The sequence below is a fragment of the Osmerus mordax genome, chromosome 7 (genome assembly GCF_038355195.1).
Source record: "Osmerus mordax isolate fOsmMor3 chromosome 7, fOsmMor3.pri, whole genome shotgun sequence".
In the NCBI taxonomy this organism is placed as follows: domain Eukaryota; kingdom Metazoa; phylum Chordata; class Actinopteri; order Osmeriformes; family Osmeridae; genus Osmerus; species Osmerus mordax.
Window position 1 is genome coordinate 4,939,395 of NC_090056.1, and position 20,620 is coordinate 4,960,014.

General features: G+C 46.1%; 1 protein-coding gene across 1 annotated transcript in view; it reads left to right on the forward strand.

Annotated features, from left to right (window-relative positions):
- The window catches only part of opn7b (opsin 7, group member b), a 49,635-nt gene that overhangs the window by 19,668 nt on the left and 9,347 nt on the right, over positions 1-20,620 (forward strand). The window contains exons 2-4 of the mRNA XM_067240237.1: positions 17,889-17,976; positions 18,531-18,693; positions 19,461-19,588. Of these exons, the coding sequence (XP_067096338.1) occupies positions 17,889-17,976; positions 18,531-18,693; positions 19,461-19,588 (379 nt within the window). The remainder of the gene's footprint in view (positions 1-17,888; positions 17,977-18,530; positions 18,694-19,460; positions 19,589-20,620) is intronic.

The following is a 20,620-nucleotide window of genomic DNA, read 5'->3' on the forward strand; positions in this document are numbered from 1 at the left end:
CTCTGATATTCAAATCAGGCCCCTCAGCAGGAGGAAAGACAACACTTTGTGGGCTTGTTATGCATGTGGGAGAAAGTTCCTTAAAACAGAACACAGTGTGACACCAGTCCACCCCCTCAGACAGAGATGGAAGAGAGAGAGAGATGGAGAGAGAGAGAGACATACATAGGGAGAGAGGAGATGGAGACTAGGGACCAGACAAGCTTCCTAATAGCAGTCAGCGTGGTCAGTATCTCCCAGGGCAGAGAGACAAGCGGGCAAGAGAGAAGAGAGAGATCGTCTCTCGCTTCTCTGTCTGCTCTGTCTAGTTGATCCTTCCTGCTGCGTGGAGAGTTATCTGAACTCAGCTTGGCTCAGTCTTTGTTCCTCTGCACACCCCTCCAGGAACAGTCCCATTATTTACAGGACTGCCAAAGGACTGTCTGTAGTGCTGACCACATTCAATCACCCCCCCCCCCCCCCCCCCAACAGCCTGGAGAATTGGGCACCTGTCAGCACACACCTGCTCCTGTTTGTTAGTTTCTCCTATACACACATGGTAGGCCTTTAATCATGTATAATTTATTCACACTTTTATCCAAAGTGACATGCAGAGTGGAATTTGAACTTGGGACCTTTGACCTCTAAGCAAAACCCCACCCCGACTATCGTCACTGAATTCACTCTGTGTTCAGTATTACTCTTTCCGTCTGTCCCTTTCCCCTTCTCTCTCTCTCTCTCTCTCTCTCTCTCTCTCTCTCTCTCTCTCTCTCTCTCTCTCTCTCTCTCTCTCTCTCTCCACAATTATTTTTCTCTCCAACACGCTCTCATTATAGAGGCTTACAAGAAAAGATCTGCTTGTCAATGTTCCATTCTCCAAAAGCAAAGAAACTCCAGGCCTTATTCTCTTTGATGTGGAATTCTAAATGGTATATCTAAGAACAAAAACTGAAAGCAACATCCACATTGATTGTGTTTGGCGGAGTAACAATGAAGAAATGCTAATATACGCTCCCTGATCCAGAACAGATACTTGGAGGAGTAAATATACGGGAATTGGTGGCAGAGTGCTTCGTCCTTGTTGTGATGATGGGGAAATGGAATGAGTGGGGAAGCTTTACGAGGGAATCCTGGCTTCTTGCCAACACTTTCCTGAATTTCTTCTCAAGGATTTTATAGTCCACTCCGCCTATCAATCATTTAGTCAATCCATCACCATGCCGATCATTGATGCTGTCACCCTATAGGGAATGCACAATGGCAAGGGCAGCCATGATAACCTCTCTGTGGACGTCTGTCTGCGCACAAACTATGATGATTAATAACATTGAACATGTGAACCATGTAGCCATACACCACCTATCCACCCAGGCATTAAACACACGCACACTCTTATCCACTCCACTTCCACAGAATATAGCCGCAGAGTCGAGCCTTTGCCACACAGCATACTCTTTGCTGCGGGACATTCTAAGCAGCGCTCGCTTCCTTTCCATTGGTTGCAGAGTGACCTACTGTGACAATGAACCAGTGAGTGCTGAGTGTAGCGAGTGCCACTTCCTCTGTGTGTTCCCCCTCAGGGCAGTGCAACCAGCCAAATGTTTGAGATGGCGCGACATGCATAGCGCCAAAAGAATATGAATCACTGAAAACCAGGGCTGATTGAATGGGACGCAGTCCCCGTCGCGCAGCTACACTGGCTCATTTGCTCATTTAACGGACGCTGCTATCCACAGTGACTTCCGGAACGAACAGCGCTCAGAGCGTGGCGTGATCGTGAGCCACAGATCCACAAAAGGAAAGCTCAGTGTTCACGACCGACAGCGTTCGGTTTGAAAAGGAAGCCCCACGATGAAGGCTCGCGTCGAGCCCCCTTTTAATTGGCCGACGGACAGCAGGTCAGGGGTCAGCTGTGAGTAATTTGCCATCTGTTCACCGAACGCCCACTTGGAGGAAGCGCTCGTTAAAAGTCCAGGGTGAGGAGGAGGCGACGTCAACACCTTCCATCCATTTGGTCGAATCCGCCAATGCGAGGGTTGGCAACGTGTTGATGGATCTCCGGTTGTGGCTGAATGCAAAAAAAGGATATGGAAATGGATGCCGATGGAATGTTCAAGGTGGAAGAGTGGAAATATGTAGAACTCTGAAAAAAAAAAAACACCTTTATGAGCTTTTGTGTAATCCCACTAGAAGCAACGGGCTATAAAAAATAACCCATAAATGCCCAGATGAAAACTCCCTCTTCCTGTTCATCTCCTAGTCACACAGGTTTCACTGCCTTGAACATGCTACCATGGCAACACCAAGGCGGTAAGTTTCCCTGATTGGGAAACTTTGTTTCCTTTTAGGAAGTGTAGGCGACGGCAACTCGCTCAGCCAATCAATACCACAGGGGAAGCCAATCAATAGCCTGTCGTCTGAGAGGAAATTTCCGGAGTTGCGGCCCACAGGAGAGACCTATCTTGGTCTGGAGGTGAAGCCAGTGAGATTCCACCTAGATGTGTGAAGGGATTTGGTAGTCATCATGGCTTTCCAAAACGTCACTTGATGAGACCGTGAGGAGTAAACCGTGAGTGGTAGCGATCTGTCACTGTCATGATTCAGTGGACCCATTTCTCAGCAGTAACGCGTCCAGCAGCCACAGAAGCAACGCTATCCATCATCCCTCCTCCTCCTCCTTTCTTTTCATTTTGACCTGGGCAATGGAAAATCACTTGTGGAGAAAACGTTGTCTTTCCTTTCTTTCTTTGTCTTTTACGGCAAATCGAATCCCACCACTGTTAGTTGACGTCATGCGTGCCCCAATCTCAGACAGGGGGATGATGAACGACAGCCTGCTCCCGCTGTCTTCAATTTGCCCCTTTCTGTTTCATCCAGATTTGCAGCATGTTGTCATTCACAGCGGCGTTAATCATATTTTTCGTTCAGTCAGACATGATATGACTCAATGTGCAGAGCCCGATGTGGGGGGGGGGGGGGGGGGGGGGGGGTCATTTGGCACATCCAAAGTGACTGCTCTTAGTGTCTCCTCCCCTCTGTAGGTGCCACTGACTGAACACAGTGAACACTCAAACGTCGTTTTGACTGTTCACTGTTGTTCAGCCATAGTGTGCCTTGAGAGTTTAGACTTGGGTACATGTTACGGTATCTAGAAGGGTGTTGTACATTACTGGTGGGTGAGGTGGCTGCACACAAGAGGACCTAATGAATAGAGCTTTGTACATGTACATGAACATCCCTAGTCTTCCCAGCTCTGTGGCAACTCGAGGTGGTGTCTCGTTTCACAACCTTTAAAGTGCTGTGTGTCGTATATTCCTGGTACAGAAAGGCCAGTTCAGGGACATGTACGGTACAATCCTTTGGTAAGCTCCTCATGTTTTTTGACAAACAGACCCTCAGGGGTTTGTGTGTTGTCAGCACAACTTCTCTTTTTGCTCTCTCTCTCTTTCTCTCTCTCTCTTTGTCTCTCCTTTGATCCCTTTTCCCCTCCCTCCCTCTCTATCACCCTCTCTTTCTCTCCCTCCCTCTCTTTCCCTGCTTCCTCCCTCCATCCTTCTATTTCACTCCCTCCCTCTCTCTCTTTCACTCTTCTCACTCCCTCTCCATCAGCCCTCCTTCACTCTCTCTCCCACTCTGCCTGTTTCCCTTTTCTCACTCTCTCACTCTCTCCCTTTCTCCTTTTTCCTTTTTGTCCTCCCTCCATCCCTCCTTCTCTCCTTCCCTCCCTCCCTCCCTCTCTCCCTCTCTGTCTCCCTCCCTCCCTCCCCCCCTCTCTCACTCTCTCTCTCTCTCTCTCTCTCCTCCCTCACTCCTCCCACCTGACCTCTTTTTATCTCAGTCTCACTCCGTAATTCAGTCAGAGACATTCAAACGAAATGCAACAATTACTTAAGAGAGAGTATAGATTACTTTTCAGTAATGAGTTTTCTCTGCAGACGCTTCAGTAACAGGGTTTTGTCCAAACCAATAACTATTACAGGCTTAGAAAGTATAACGAACTTAGTATAAATTCCAATTTTCCCATTTCTGGTTAAGCTTGTGCATTCCTCTTTAGCACACAGGACACACACACACAAAATCACATAGCCTATATATTTTTTATATACCATATTCAAGTATACACAGTATTGTTAGCAAACATTCTACACACATGCACAGTAAGCATGTATAAGCATACATGTTGCTTGATAACAGAGTGCCAAGATAAACATCTGTGATGTTCTGTTCAGTAAGTACTGGTGCACTGTTGGAAAGTCAAGGACAAATGCCTTGATTTGATTTCATGGTGATGTTGTCATATTAGGAAGATCAATTGTGATGCGAAGGGCAAACGTTGACTTTCACTCGCTTGTTCTCCCTCCCTCTCTCTTGCGCGCTCTGTCTCACTCCCTCTCTTCCACCCCCTTTCCCTCTCTGTCTCTCCCTCTCTCTCTCTCTCTCTCTCCCTCTCTCTCTCGCTCTCCCCCTGCACTTTGTGTATGGCTTAATGAAGAGGACCATGTCAGAGGTTTACTGGTTTTATATCCGTTAATCTGTCACACCGGGAGGTGTCTCCTAACAGGATTCCAAGGAACGGAACGCCCCAGCTGATTAGTCCAGCTGTGACAACACGACGGGTGGGACAGAGCGGTCGTACAAACCGAGGTGTTACATAACGCCCCAGCACCCGGGGGACAGTTGAGAGAGAGATGAGGGTGACATCACTAAAGACAGATGGAGAGAGAGGCGTGAGGGCCAGGTGATGGCGGCAGAGTTGGCCTGGTTTGATCATCCGTGGTTTTGTGATGACTCCACACTTTTTTTAGCATAGACTTGGGAAAAAAAAATATCTGCTTACCCCGTGATTTTGCAATGAGTCATAGGCTTCTTCATGAGGAACTTTTTTTGGACATGGGAGCCGGATTATCAGATATTAATCCCTTCTGAATTCTGATAGCTTGTCCTGTGAAGTATGAGCTAGTGCTATTGGCTCTGAGCCTTCTCCTCTTTGTATCTTGTAGTCAGTCTAAGGTGTGTATGGGGGAAGAGCTATGTATTAGTGGTCCGGATGATGAAATGTCTTATCCAACAGACAGATCAACCGTAGCTATTTTGACACATTTCACGGAATCATACAGCAGCGATAAAAAAGTGTTCTGGTTCTGTTTTTAATGAGCTCTCTCTCCTTCTCTCCCCTTCCGTCTCTTCATGCTCTCCTTCTCACACGTACACAACCCGTTCCTCTTCAAACACAAGCACACACAAAGACGCGCGGTAATTAGTCCTCTATTGTCTCTACGAATCAACAAAGAGAGGCGGAAATGGAGTATGTTTAACTGGTTCATCTGATGTGTCCTCGTGTATTTGGCCAATCGTGCTTTTTAACTCCTGCTGTTATAGTGAACGCATGCTGTCGTGTTTTCCCAGGTTAGGGGCTTTATGCTAATCCCTAGCAGGTGTCACTGTGTGTCTACCTTCGTTCCCCACTGTCGGGCCGCATTATGTCTGCCAAGTGAAAGTGAGGGTTGGGATCTGCTGTCTGCCTGTTAAGCGGCAAGCCGTAATCAGGCAGTAATCAAAAGGTAATCAAGCGCTAAAAAGCCGAGGGGATGAACTGGGAAGGCGAGGGGAACTGCGCGTCCACGCGCGCACATACAGTACCGCAGAAACATTCGCGCGAGCGACCTGTGTACACCTTCACATTGCGGTGAGCTGCTGGATGTGGAGAGCACCTGAACTTCCCCTCACTCCCTTTACCCCCCTCCCCCCCCCCTCCTCCTCTTCCCCCACCCTTGCTCCGCTCGTAGGCTCTGAATAAAACATCACTGGAGACCTACTCCTCTCTTTGCTCCAAATGCCACTGCTTGTTTTGGTTTGGAGCTACCGCTTCGCAGCAGAAATGGAAAATCCCTGAACACCTCGGGAGCTGAAGATGCGTGGACACACACACACACAGCTGCAGTAACAGACATGAAAACACGAGCGAGAGAAATCTGACAATGAGAAGCGAGGATGCCCGAGCAAGAGAGAGAACCAGACTGTGACAGTGAGAAGTGGGGATGGAGAGAGAGAGAGTCAAGAGTAGAGCCCTAGAGAGGTGTTAAGAGAGTGTGACTCAGAGATGGAGTGTGTAACCCATTTTAATTAAAGTGGACAGGAGTAGCTCAGAGTAGAGACAGAGGGAGTTCTCCCCTGTGGCATGGCTACAGTCGCTCAGACCCAGCACACTGGGACCTGTTCAAGAAGATGTACCTGCCCCGGAATGCTCCAATCTGGGCTTGGCAGGCAGGGGGCACAGCCTGTCCTGGAGGGTGTAGTGGTTGGCCAAACAATTCAGCGTTAACAAGCTGTCAGAGTTGAAAGGAATAATTCTAATGTTCTTGGCCACGTCTTCATACAGCTGTCATGTCTGTCAGCCTACTTGGAGTGTTGTTTTCTTTCTTAAAGGAGAAGAAAGCCAAAAAAGGGGAGTTGACGGAGGGGGGGGGGGGATTTTGGAAGGGGGGGCAGTTGTCATCCTGTCATGTTGTCCTGTTTCTTCTCGCTTCTGTCTCTCCCTCATGGCTTGTGTCTGTTGGCAGTGACTGATGTACAGAGCAGAGGAGAGGACAGGAGAGGACAGGAGAGTGGAGAGGGTAAAGAAAAGAGGAGATGAGAGGAGTGGAGAGAGACACTCATATACACCTCGATATCTGTTTTGAAGAGGACTTTCCCTAGTCCTAGGCATCCTTTTATAAAGACATCTGCACAAGCAAGAGACGGCTTATGCTGTGGATTAGCAGTACTTGTCTACATTTCCTTATTCATTGGCCAACAAATGGACTTAAGATATACTGCATGAATGCATGGGTAAAGAGCAGGATTAAGTACGTGGGTGTAGGTGTGTGTGTGGTGTGGTGTGGTGTGTGCGGATGAATAAAGTCTTACATCTGCCGCCTAATTGCTGTCTTCTGACATAGCATTCGCCAGGCTAATCTTGCTTTGGCACCTAGCTAGCATAGCCTTGTTTACACTCTGTTAGCACTTGCGTCCTGATCCACAAACCTCCGTTTGCACACAGATCTCAGCATGCCTGCTAACAGGCTAACTGTCCTGGATGGGTTACAGCCATTTGATGCCAGGAGCACAGGGGAGTCTTGCCCGGGCATATGTGTGTGTGTATGTGTGTATGTAAGTATGTGCCCAGTAATGTAACACCAGGTCCGTCAGTCCACATAGAGCCGCCTCCCAACTCAGTCCTGCTGCTGTCTCTCTTATTCATTCCTCTTTTCGGCTAGGATTATCACTGCTCACACAGCTGCCTCCACTGGCTCTGCCTTGGTGAAACCTCTCTTTGGAGTGTGTGTGTGTGTGTGTGTGTGAGTGTGTGTGCACAGTTGCTTCTGTTAAAATGACCCCACTGTAACACGTCGAGGATTAGCAGAGCAATACAAAGCGAGAAACTAAAACAAACACAAGCCTGGCGGTGTGCCACCACAGGTCCATGCCAAGCAGGAAGAGAGGGAGAGAGAAAAAGAGGGGGAGAGAGAGAGAGAAAGAGAGGGGCAGAGAGAGAGGGGGACATAAAGAAAGAGAGAGGGGGGGAGGAGAGCGGATGAGAGGGGAGAGTGAGAGGATGAGAGAGAGACGGAGAAAGGGGTAGAGAGAGAGGGAGAGTGAAAGAGAGGGGGAGAGAGAAGGAAGGGGAGGTGAGAGAGAGATAGCATGGGAGAAAAAGAGAGCTAATTCCATCCTTTCCCCCTGAGGAGAAGCCGGCTGGCTCGCCCACGAGAGCGAAGAGGCACACAGAAACCCTGTCAACTTGAAACTGACGTTTGCTGCTTGTGGAGGTAGTGGCGGTTGCTGTTGTCTCTCTGAAACCAGCCCAGTGAAGCACTGACCCAGATCGTTTTTCATGTTTGTTCTCACCTCCGTGTCTCCCTCATGGCTTGTCTCTGTTTGGCAGGTAGCGGATGTGGAGGGGCGAGGAGAGGGGGGAGACAGGTGAAGAGAGGAGGAGAGGGGAAATGCAGGAGGAGAGGGAAAAGAGGAGAGAGAGAGAAAAAAAAAGAGATTGGGGTGAAAAGGAGCAGAGAGGGGAGTGGAGGACAGGAGGGGGGAGAGGAGAAGAGGGAGGAGAGGAGAGAAAAGGAGGGGAGGATAGAGGGGAGGGGAGGGTTGGAGAAAAAAGTGTTGTGCACCACAGAGGACAAGAGGAACGGCGAGCAGCCGGCAAGGACGTGGGTCTGCAGAGAGAGGAGTGGGTCCATGTGTCCACTACAAGGACACGTGTTGAGGTTGCAGCACTAGTAAGTGCCAGTGACAGAGGCTGGCCGGAGACAGGATCAGCGAGAGTGAACACAGCGCACAGGTGTGGGGGTCCGTCCCAGGTGCCTCTGCCAACCTGGCACCAACACCGGCACCCTGATGCTGGAGAGCTGCCTTCCAGCAGGGTTTCACTCCGACACTAATCCTGCACAGCTGACTTGAATCATGTCCTGGTTGGTGTGTTGGATCGGGTTAGTTCGAAGTGGGGTCGGAGCAGAAACCAGGAAGCTGTGGGTAGCTCTCCAGGAATGACAGAGATGGGAATCATTCAGAGTGCCCTCGTTCTCCTCTCCCCCTCTTCACTTTCACATGCATTCATGTGAGTCTCAAAAATCCTCACGTCTCGGTTTTGACAGGCAAGTTTCAATTTCACGTGAGATCCGTTTTTTTTCTTCTTCTGAACTTCAATCATTTTTGGTGTGAAATGTGTCCTTTCAATGTATATATGCAGAGTGCTGTTGCAGCATTTGATTTGGGGACATATTTGACAATAACTTTCAATTACAATAATATAGTGTTGTCCTGCTCATCCTCGCTGGAAGTTAATATGTTTGCTATTCTGTCACAGAATAGATGTGAGATTGCACGAGCGCACACGAAACCAATACTTGTGCAAAACCTGTTGTGGAGATGGCTTTTTGAATGTGTGTGTGTGAGTGCATGTAACTGGGTGCAGGTATGTTGAATAAACCAGATAGCACAAACAACATGATTTTCCCAGGAGATAGATTGCATGTCAGATAGATGTATGCTCCGTTTGAAAGTACTATACTGTGCGCTGTATGCATTTATATATACGCATACAGAATATATATATATATATATATATACATTGCAGGGAGCAGTTTCAGGTGAGGAGTATTGCTTCACAGTTTGTCCTGGTCAGGACGTTTTTTCTGCAACAGACATAAGCTTAGACATACCTTTTAGGTTCCAAAAACACTCAATTGTTATTTAGTTCAATTAAGCTAATAACGGGTACAGTACCATTTTGTCTGAAGATTTGAACCCTAACATTATTTTTTTTAATAATGGCTCGAGCAGACCTTAAAACAGGAAGGCAGACTTACAACTAGATAGCAAGTGCGGCAGTTGATACTACAAAAGGATGTATATCAAACTGTGAAGTTTGTGTAGTAAAGTGTACAGTTCTGAATGTGACATAGTTGGTGAATATGAAACTGGCACATCAGTGTTGGTCCAGGGCTGTGTTTTACCTACTGTGTCTGTGGTAAGTTGTGTATGGGGAATGGATGTAGCTCAGAAAGGTTGTCCACATCCCAGAGGTCGAGCGTTGGACTGCAGATCAGATGGTGACTGGTTTAAACCCCCCCACACCCCCAACCAAGATCCTACACACTGAAATACGTTCAAATACATGAAAGAACTGTTAGAGAACCCCGATATAACACATTCCCAGGTCAAGGGACAACCCCTTTTTTAATGTGACTGCAAACAAAGGAATTTAAGAGCCTCTACAGTCTGGTAATATATTAACCGCGCGTGTGTGTGTGTGTGTTTGTATGTCACTGGGAGCAAGTGAACAACAGATAATGGCAAACACTTTTATTAAACACTATTAAACAAAACGAAAGCCAAAGCCCCGTGTGAGATTTACAGAGACGCTAAAAGCCACGACAGCAGCGAGCTCATGTTTCCGCTGTCTTGTTTCAGCCTAGCTGCAGAACAGAGGTGCACAGATGGATGAGGATGGGTTGGAGGAGGACGGAGGGATGAAGGGGTGCAGGGATGCAGGGAGTGCGAGCGCAAAAAAAAACCTCAGTGCCAGCGTTTGGATTGATTTGAATCAAACTGAGTGGTTGAAACGAAGGAACGGATACTTGGATGAGCGATGACGCTGGCACAGAAGGGGGAATTGATGAAGGGATGGAGATGGTGACGGAAAGAACACCCTTGTTGTACATACTTTAAGGAAGTCAGATGAATCCAAGGCAAATGAGGTGCCTGGGACTGTAACTGAACTCCCTGATTACCGAGCTAGAAGCCGAGCATGCTGGGTAAACATGATTCAAAGATGAATAAAGGAATCATTTGTGAGTGTGTGTGTGTGTGTGCTTTTTTGTTCATTTCTCCCACTTGGGTTCTAACCAGTTTATTCTTGTCTGTTGTCTTTGTCTAATGAGAGACATGGGGTTGAGGCATCAAAGAGTTTCTCTACACAGACACACGCACACATTCACACAAAGTAAAGTGCTACCAAGTGTAAAAAGAAATTTCATTCTACATAAATGTCAAAGGATGTTTTTAATTTTTTAGAAACTACACTTAGATCTTGCTTTCCTCCTTCTATTGTACAAGTGGAATGTTGATAAGAGAGAAAAGGAGCGGGAAATAAAGGGAGAGAGACATCAAAAGAGAGAAAGAAAGAGAATCGTAAAAGAGACAATGCTTTTGTCTTTTCCTAATCTCACATTCATATTCAAGGGCAACATGGTTGATTTACATAAACGTTAGAGCAATATGAGTTTTGACATTTAAATGGCGAGCTCATTACTCGCCCACCACTCTCCCTTTTATCTCTCTCGTTGATCCCAAGCTGGAAACACTTACGTTACAGTGAAAGGAATTCTCCGTAGATATGTGAACGTCGAGAGAATGAAAGGGCTTCTTTATTTGACCAAGAAGTTGCCTTACAGGTTCACTAAAGTTTAAACAACAGTTGACAATATTTGCTCAGGACCAGTCTGGTTCAGAACTTCATTTTATCCAAATATACAGAACGTCTTAATCCTGCTCAAAACGACTTTTCCCAGTGATGAAGGGAGAGGGCTGTGTGATGAGTAAGCATGTCCCAGAACTTATGTTAAGATTAGCTTCCAACTTTAATTTCTGGGTGGAGTGTATCTCGTGATAAAATATTGACCATCCTGTAGGCCCAAGGTCAGAAGAGTGTTTGATAGTATCAGTGCTTATTGTTGAAGGTCCTTCCAAAGTAAGACACACAGTAGTTGACCATGGAATAGAAATACCCTCGCTTGCAGCGCCATTACCATTGGGATTATGTGGCATTAAGAAAGAATTTTTGAATTTAGAAGACATTTCAGGTTAAAACTCGCAATGGCTGACTAAGTTCCTTAGTTGATGCATGTGGAAAATGTGTGAAGGAGGCAGACTGTAATTGTCGGTAGGTAGGTGGGTAGGTAGGTAGGTAAGTAGGTAAGTAGGTAGGTAGGTAGGTGGGTAGGTGGATAGGTGGATAGGTGGGTAGGTGGTAGGTAGGTAGCTGAGTAGGTGGGTAGGTAAGTAGGTAAGTAGGTAGGTAGGTATAGGTAGGTAGGTGGGTAGGTAGGTAGGTAAGTAGGTAAGTAGGTAGGTAGGTAGGTAGGTAGGTAGGTAGGTAGGTAGGTGGGTGGGTGGGTAGGTAGGTGGGTAGGTAGGTAGGTGGGTAGGTGGGTAGGTGGGTAGGTGGTAGGTAGGTAGGTAGGTAGGTAGGTAGGTAGGTAGATAGGTAGGTAGGTAGGTAGGTAGGTAGGTAGGTAGGTAGGTAGGTAGGTAGGTAGGTAGGTGGGTAGGTAGGTAGGTGGGTGGGTAGGTAGGTAGGTGGGTAGGTGGGTAGGTGGGTAGGTGGGTAGGTAGGTAGGTAGGTGGGTGGGTGAGTGAGTAGTTAGGTAGGTACGTAGGTATGTAGGTGAGTAGGAGGAGATAAGCAGGTAGTCATAGGCTAAATGTGATAAGGCACATCTACAAACTGAGGCAATGTTTCTTGTTAATTGAGAAAAATTAACTAAACGCATGGACAGGCCGGAAACACAACCCCATAAGTCTTCCCTCAATAAACATGCTTTTTTCAATATGCTTCAATGTAAGCCCACTAAACTGAGTTTATGGACCATGTTAATGTTGGGAACCTACCGTATCTTTTAGTGAAGGTAATGATGTGAAGGACATTCAATAAGTACTTTGGGATATCTCATAGTAGTAGGCTTGTGTAAATGTCTGGGTATGCACCTCAATCAACAGCAGTTGACCTGCAGCTGGGTTAACTATGATTAAATCAAATTTGTCCTGCAACACATTCTAAAGGCTAAATGTTTGCCTCAGTCTAATGGGAAACATGGCTTTTATGTTAAGTACGCAATTGCTGATTACGAATACATTGAAATCCTTACATGTTGGTCTTGTTTGCCTCACACTAATCTCTATAGAAGCTTCACTTAGTCAATTGTGACATTCAAATAATAATCAGTCATAATAATGGTACAATCTTACAACTGATTTACAGACACACACACACACGGACAAACAGACACACACACACCCGCACAAACGGAGGAGGAGAGGAGGGCAGACACAGGCAGAGCACAGGAGAGGAGAGGGACGGGCCTATTCTGTGATAGCACTCTACCTCTCACCTCGGGACGGAGAAATGTGTGGCTCGTTTGTCAAGGGGTGGTGAGGGAAAAATTAGTGAAACGAAAGAGAGATAGGGGCGAGAGAGAGAGTGACTGAGGGGGAGTGTAGAGAGGAAAGGAGGCACGGAGGCAGGGGAGTGTGGGACAGCAGCAGGCAGTAATATTGCAGGAAAGGCATTATAATCCTTCTCGTCCTGTTTACATAATCACGCTTATTATTGTAATGGCTTTGCCGTTCATCATTTCTCTCCGTCTGAACGTTCTCTGCTTAACGCCTCCCCCCGATGTAATTGCGTTGCTTACACTTCTTGCTCTTTTAACCCTCACTCAATAAATGAACACCTTTTTTTTGTCCTTGTGCGGACTAAATCGATATTGTTACAAGCACATTCACAGGGGAAGCGTGAGCGAGTGAGAGACAGACGGAGATGCAGGGAGGAGCAGAGAGAGGGAGAGATAGAGACAGACAGAGATGCAGGGAGGAGCAGAGAGAGGGAGAGAGAGACAGACGGAGATGCAGGGAGGAGCAGAGAGAGGGGGAGAGAGACAGACGGAGATGCAGGGAGGAGCAGAGAGGGAGAGAGAGACAGACGGAGATGCAGGGAGGAGCAGAGAGAGGGAGAGAGAGGGAGAGAGATAGACAGAGATGCAGGGAGGAGCAGAGAGGGAGAGAGAGAGACAGACGGAGATGCAGGGAGGAGCAGAGAGAGGGAGAGAGAGATAGAGACAGACGGAGATGCAGGGAGGAGCAGAGAGGGAGAGAGAGATGGAGAGAGACAGACGGAGATGCAGGGAGGAGCAGAGAGAGGGAGAGAGGGGAGGATCGAGTAAGACGTCACAGATTCCAGAGGAGCAGATTTATTTTTACTTCTGAGAAGGGGCCAATCTTAATTACGACTCTTCCTCTGTAGTCTTTTGGGGACACTCAACGTGTGGGGCTCTCCTTGGACTCGGCTAATAGGTCATGTGCAGTTTATGACCGTGTAGCGAGACTCATTACTTATGCATTTAAACAGCCTTGCAATGGGCTCGCTAAGTGCTGTGTGCTGTTGAATGGCATATCTCTCGCTCTCGCTCTCACATGGTCTGGCACTGTGACACTTCAGTGTAGGCATGTGAGTCTGTGGGCATGAGAGAGAGAGAGAGAGAGAGAGAGAGAGAGAGAGAGAGAGAGAGAGAGAGAGAGAGAGAGAGAGAGAGAGAGAGAGAGAGAGAGAGAGAGAGAGGGAGAGAGAGAGAGAGAAGGAGAGGGAGAGAGACAGAGACACACACTCAAGGGATCTGGAGATGGCGCAAGGTAGACACACATACATGCACACAAACACACACTCAGTCACAAATACAATGGGAAATCCACATATTTTATTATCGAAACAGAACCAATATTTTCTTCAGCTACTCGCCGGCTGCTTGTTTTCTTTTTTCAAATCAGATGTGGAACTGTTCTGTGATGTGGTGAAGCGTGCGCTAAACAAATCCAATTGAACTCACAGATGATAAAGTTAGGAGGGGGTGGGGGGTCTAGAAAATGTTGCCGGGAGAATTTGGGGGCTGAAGGAAGCATACTGGAGGAAGATAGAGCCAGAGAACAGAATCTAATCCAAATTCTAAATTTAACTTCACAGCTCAAGTATAATCCTTTTTTTTTTTAAGCCAATAGTAATGAGTAAACATGCCCTCTTCTTCAGTCCACAATCTAAGCTGAGATGTTTGCTACTGCCATTGAGATGATGTGTGTGTGCGTGTGTGTGTGTATTTGTGTCTGGGCAATAAATAGTTTGACATTCACTGTAACTGGACCTCCCGCCTTTAAAAAAAGACGTTGCTGAGAAGTGGAGAACAAGGCCATCACATGTATGGCAGCAAGGCTACTGGCAGCACAGGGATGACAGCAAGACTATAGGCAGCACAGGGATGAAAGCAAGGCTATAGGCAGCACAGGGATGAAAGCAAGGCTATAGGCAGCACAGGGATGAAAGCAAGGCTATAGGCAGCACAGGGATAACAGGAAGGCCATTGGCAGCACAGGGATGACAGCAAGGCTATAGGCAGCACAGGGATGACAGCAAGGCTATAGGCAGCACAGGGATGACAGCAAGGCTATAGGCAGCACAGGGATGACAGCAAGGCCATTGGCAACCCAGGGATGACAGTAAGACTATTGGCAGCACAGGGATAACAGGAAGGTCCGAGACCTTCCATAAGTTAAGAGGGACCCCCCGTTATGATTACTTAGATTACTTCGAGTTTTAGTTTGAAGGATCCCACACCATTGGCCATTGGCAGCACAGGGATAACAGGAAGGCCATTGGCAGCACAGGGATAACAGGAAGGCCATTGGCAGCACAGGGATAACAGGAAGGCCATTGGCAGCACAGGGATAACAGGAAGGCCATTGGCAGCACAGGGATAACAGGAAGGCCATTGGCAGCACAGGGATAACAGGAAGGCCATTGGCAGCACAGGGATAACAGGAAGGCCATTGGCAGCACAGGGATAACAGGAAGGCCATTGGCAGCACAGGGATAACAGGAAGGCCATTGGCAGCACAGGGAGGATACCGTAGCAAGGCTTTTCTGAACATTGTCTCTCACTGTACAATTGAACTGAAGGATGACAGCCTCCTTCTAACATTCTCCCACCCACACAGACTGTAGCTCAAGAGAGAGCGCTGTCAGAAATGTGGGGAGAGGATGAATGACAGCTCGTGCATGCAGGTGCTTTACATTTTAAAACTTTTTATTTTTGTTGATCCTTTTGTTTCCCCCGCCTTCTCTTATTTTATTCATCCCCCACTTGAATTGTAGTTTTCTAAAAGTTTTTTTCTTTCTTCTCACCTCCTGTCTTTTATTATCTTGTATGCTTAAACTAACAAGTTCATCTCATAATGTTTGACTTTTAGGTTCATTTTGCAGTTGTTTCAGAAAGAGAGTCTGAAATAATGTTCAAGTTAGGGGATTGACTGGTATTATTGGTCTGTTGGTTCTGTGTTTTGGTTAGTGTGAAAGACCTATGGGCCTATGTACAATGAATGTGTTTTAGGAGAAGTTTACAGTTGGTTAAGAAGCTTGATACAATGAATGTTGATTCAACTCCATTTGGTAGAGATGCCATTTGCAGTTTTATGACACCTAACTAGGAGTCTGGGTGACCTGGGCGAGTTCTTGTCACCTGGGGAGGAAGAGACAGTTGGTCTGGAGACAATGTGGATTCAACTGTATTGTTCTAAGGATTTAACCAATAATAGAAGAGATTTGGTATGTCTGTAGGATGGAACAATGACTTTTGAGAACTGTCGTATCTATAAAATGGTCTGTTGAAGAATGTTCTTGGGGGTTCAGGGCCATCAGCTGGGTAGTGCTGGTGGGCTGGATTCTCCCGGTTCCATTCTAGAATGCTAGATGGAGCTGTATGGAATTGTCTTTGTGTTTTTGTCTTATGTTTGTGTGTAGATGATGTTATGTTGATAACGTTATTATGTTTAAATCTACGTCACATAAACATTAGCTCTGTACTTCACCCGACTTCAGCTTAAACGATTGATTCACTCAAAAACTTCCACGACATTAGGTTCTCCACTTTTCCATGAGTGACAGACAATGTTTCACAAGGCACTACTGTCACCCAGGAAAAACTCCTGGAGTATGTCATGAACATAAGGCAAAAAGCAATAGAAGACAATTTCAAAGTGTAGTCTTCCAAAATTGTTTACAATGCTTTGGAACCAGTCTGGTTGTAGAATAAAATCTTGACCTTGCACTTCAGCATCATGGCTAGAACTGTGCATTCCATATCCGTTTGTGTTCTTCTGTGTAGCTACGCTGCATTTGAACAGTTGATCAGTCAAACAGAATGATTAGCATGAGGTTGGTCAAGTTCTCAATGAGTTATTTGTATTCCTTGAATCGATAGTGTAACTTTAAAGTAATTTGACAGACGTCAGCAAGTGCAAGTAAAAAGCATTCTGTTGAATTCATTGTTTAAATTAAATCCTATCAAACAACTGGCAGGAATCTTTCATGACATGTTCTCGTTTTCAACAGATCTGATGCCAGTTTTTATGTGCTATGCCTTTTATCAGCTAAACAGGTAGATGAAAACATGGCTCTATGAAAAACTGAAAGAAATGAAGCAAATCTTTTTTTATTGTATTCATTGCCTGCAGACCAAAACATTGGTTGTCCATAAATGACGCACAGACACTTTGAAACACTTCATTTAGGCTTCTCCCCCTTCGGCTGTTTCTTTTTATCATATTTTGAATCCACCATTTACGAAAGAGGTCCAGCAAAACAAACGTGGCGCCTCAGTCGGAAGTGTTTGAGCATATACTATTACCATGGCATCTCTGCTAATACGTTATCGGTATATTCCATTACTCCAAGCGCAGAAGGTGCATTCAAGACAACGCTCTCTCTAACATGCTTGGGAAATGGAAAGGTAATAAACGTAATATGCATGTTTGTGACATGAATGAAATAACGTGAGGGGGCCTATCTACATATATATGACATGCCACTTCAGCCTTATAAAATGTCATATGATCCGCCCACTGTTTACAGAGTAGCTTCAATGAAGAAGGCCCTGGCATTATAAATGGGGAGTCAGGTGGCTGAGCGGTGAGGGAGTCGGGCTAGTAATCCGAAGGTTGCCAGTTCAATTCCCGGTCATGCCAACTGACGTTGTGTCCTTGGGCAAGGCACTTCACCCTACTTGCCTCGGGGGAATGTCCCTGTACTTACTGTAAGTCGCTCTGGATAAGAGCATCTGCTAAATGACTAAATGTAAATGTAAATAAATTGTGCAGCCTGTGGATTGGTCTTGGGAAAAAAAATCTAAAAAGATTTCATGTGGATTTGCGGGAGACTGGATATCAAGACACAAGGCTTTCAAATATATCTCGCTGGAAGTTTTAACGTGAATAAATCTCAGTGGGTGCTAATGGAAACACTTCAAAGAGTTTCCTATCCTCTATATAGAGTCCTCTAAATAGAGTCTTGTATCAAGTTGTGATAACAGCACAGCCAAGCCTTTACTGCACCAATAAAATACTTAAAGACCAGATCCAAATGAGGATGATTCTCATGTGCAAGCTGTTGATGAAACAGACCAGAACAACCAGGTTGTTATTTTAAATCAACATTGGTGAGATCTTGTATCTTAGGCTTGATCCTTCTACGATGGCCTCAAGCACCTCAGTCTCTCATGAAACACGAACAAAAACCTCTCAGTGTATCTCTCTCTCTCTAGATGGGAAATGCGTCGGAAACATCTTTTTTTGTGTCCACCATATCTAAAGAGAACGACATCATCATGGGAACAATCTATACCATCTTTGGTAAGTACTGTTTTACTATACTTGTAGCGGCAGTTGCATGACCACACATCAAAGACAATGCCTTTGTTTTAAGCCCAAACCCAAGATTGATGTAAACATTTTTAGGAGTGTGTTTTGATGTATCCTGTGTTGGCCATGGATGGAAGTCTTTATATCCAGTTCGATTGAACATGGACAGTACAGTTGGTATGGGCTAGAGGACAGTTTTGATAAGAATGGATTTGATTCTAAATCAGAGAGATTTCATCCCCAAAAATGTTCTAAAAGCATCGGACAGGGGTGCTCATTTATAAAGCATACAATTTTCCTAGAAGAAAAAGACGAAAAGTACATTGACGTATTGTGCATGTCGACTGTATCATGTAATCATACATCCACTCAGAACACGCTGTAAAAATTCAGACACAACTCCCGCAACTCCACGTGATACAGTCTGTTTGGTGTGCTCCATTCTCCCCGAGTGACAACCGTTCAAATGTCTCTGGAACCATCCCGCTGTCCGTCTCTGTCTCTCTCTTCCTTTCTCAATCTGTCTCTCAATATCTGCTGCCCAGGTGTCCTCTCGATGGTGGGGAATAGCATCCTGCTGTTTGTGGCCTATAGAAAGAAGTCCTCCTTGAAGCCAGCTGAGTTTTTTGTGGTGAACCTCTCCATCAGCGACCTTGGTATGACCATCACCCTGTTCCCCCTGGCCATCCCCTCAGCGTTCTCTCACAGGTAAGAATGCCTCTTCTCTCCACCCCTCTCCTTTCCTTTCCTCTTCTCTCCTCTCCTCTCCTCTCCTCTCCTCTCCTCTCCTCTCCTCTCCTCTCCTCTCCTCTCCTCTCCTCTCCTCTCCTCTCCTCTCTTCTCTTCTCTTCTCTTCTCTTCTCTTCCCTCCCTCCCTCCCTCCCTCCCTCCCTCCTTTCCCCTCTCCTCTCCTCTCCTTACCTCTCCAGTGGTTTGTTGGTAATTTAAGGCGAATTTCTTGCATTCTCCCTCCAAGGGATGGGTCACATCTTCACACGTTGAAAAGGAGGAAGAGAAGAAAGAATAAAAAATAATAAAGTGAAGTCACCGCAGGATGAGTTTCACATTGCTGCCCCTCCCTGGGAGAGCTACTGAACACGTCTCAGGAGGGGGGGTGGGGGGTGTACGTGACACATATCGTGATTGATTATGCACGGTCAGATCTCTCCCCTTCTCTTAAAGCCTCTGCACTTCTGCCCCTGGAGGTCTCTCTCCCCCGAGTCTCTCCCGAGTTCATGATTGATAGTCTGCTGACTGCATCTGTGACTGAGTCACGGTACAGTACTGCTGCTTTGTGTCTGAGATGGAGTCGGGAGATGGGGATTGGGGAGCAGAAGTCTTTGTTACCACTCTCTTGGAAGAAGGACCCGACCTGATTCTTCCACCACAGTCATAAACGTCATTCATCATGAAATCTCTCTCTCTTCATGTCTCTCTCCTCCTCTACCTCTCATTTCTCTCTCCCTCCCCTTCAGGTGGCTGTACAACGAGGTGACATGTTTGGGATATGCCTTCTGTGGCGTCGTCTTTGGTCTGGCCAGCCTCTCCAACCTGACGGTGCTGTCGTCCGTGTGCTGGCTCAAGGTCTGCTGTCCCAACTACGGTGAGAGAACCCTGCTGAGGGGACGACGCCTCGCCTCCAGTGAACACGGCGCCGTCCCTTGTGACCTGTATTTGACATGGACTTGGTCCGGAAAAAAGGGGCACGGTTATGTAAAAGCTGAAAGTTTAGAGTTCCTGCTTAATTATCCCGGACCGTTGCAAAAGTTCATGTTGTGCCCAGTAGGGCAACTAATTATGAGAGTTGAGGAGGACAAGGAAAGCGGCAAAGTGGGAAAATACTTTTCAAGGAGATTTTGAATACCTCTCGTCGAAGGACACAGAGAAACATATTTCCGCGTTAAGTCCATTAATTCTGCATGCATTCACATTTATTAGCACTTCATTATAATATTTATTTGATAGGTGTGCACGCATTCTAATAGGCCTCTCTGAAATGAAGAGCTTTCTGGTCCTTAGTGATTCTGTTTGTGTTCTCTGTTAGATTAGAGCTGTTGTGATTGTCCAACGATTTTTCCTGAAAACACCAGGGGGGTATTCCAGAAAGCAGGTTAGGCAACATAAGCGGGTAAGTTAACCCACCAGCTGATTCATAATGTTGCAGCAACCTAGTAGAAATGTTGCTACAATGCGGTGTGTCAGCTGGGGAGTTAACTTACCTGGGTATGTCACATAACCTGCTTTCTGGAATACCATCCTGATAGTTTCAAGTTTTTTATTGTCAGGTGCACAGAACAACACAAGGTCAGACTGGGCACTGAAATTCTTCGGACAAGACAACGCAAGCAACCTGGCATAACATAACATATACTAAGAACTTAGATTACATCTATGATAAGATAAAACAGAATAGAATAAAATTATAATAAACCTCCTAAATATACAAAATAGTAGATTCAGTAAGTTGTTCGTGAATCAGTAAATCAATAGGAATCCAGAGTTAAAGCCACAGTTCTCCAGCAATGTAGCAACTTTCAGCAGTTGGAGCAACTTCTTTCAGAACTAGGAGAAAATAACTCTACAAACTGAATGGTTGAAGATGCAGTACAAAAGAATGTGTGTGTGTATGTGTGTG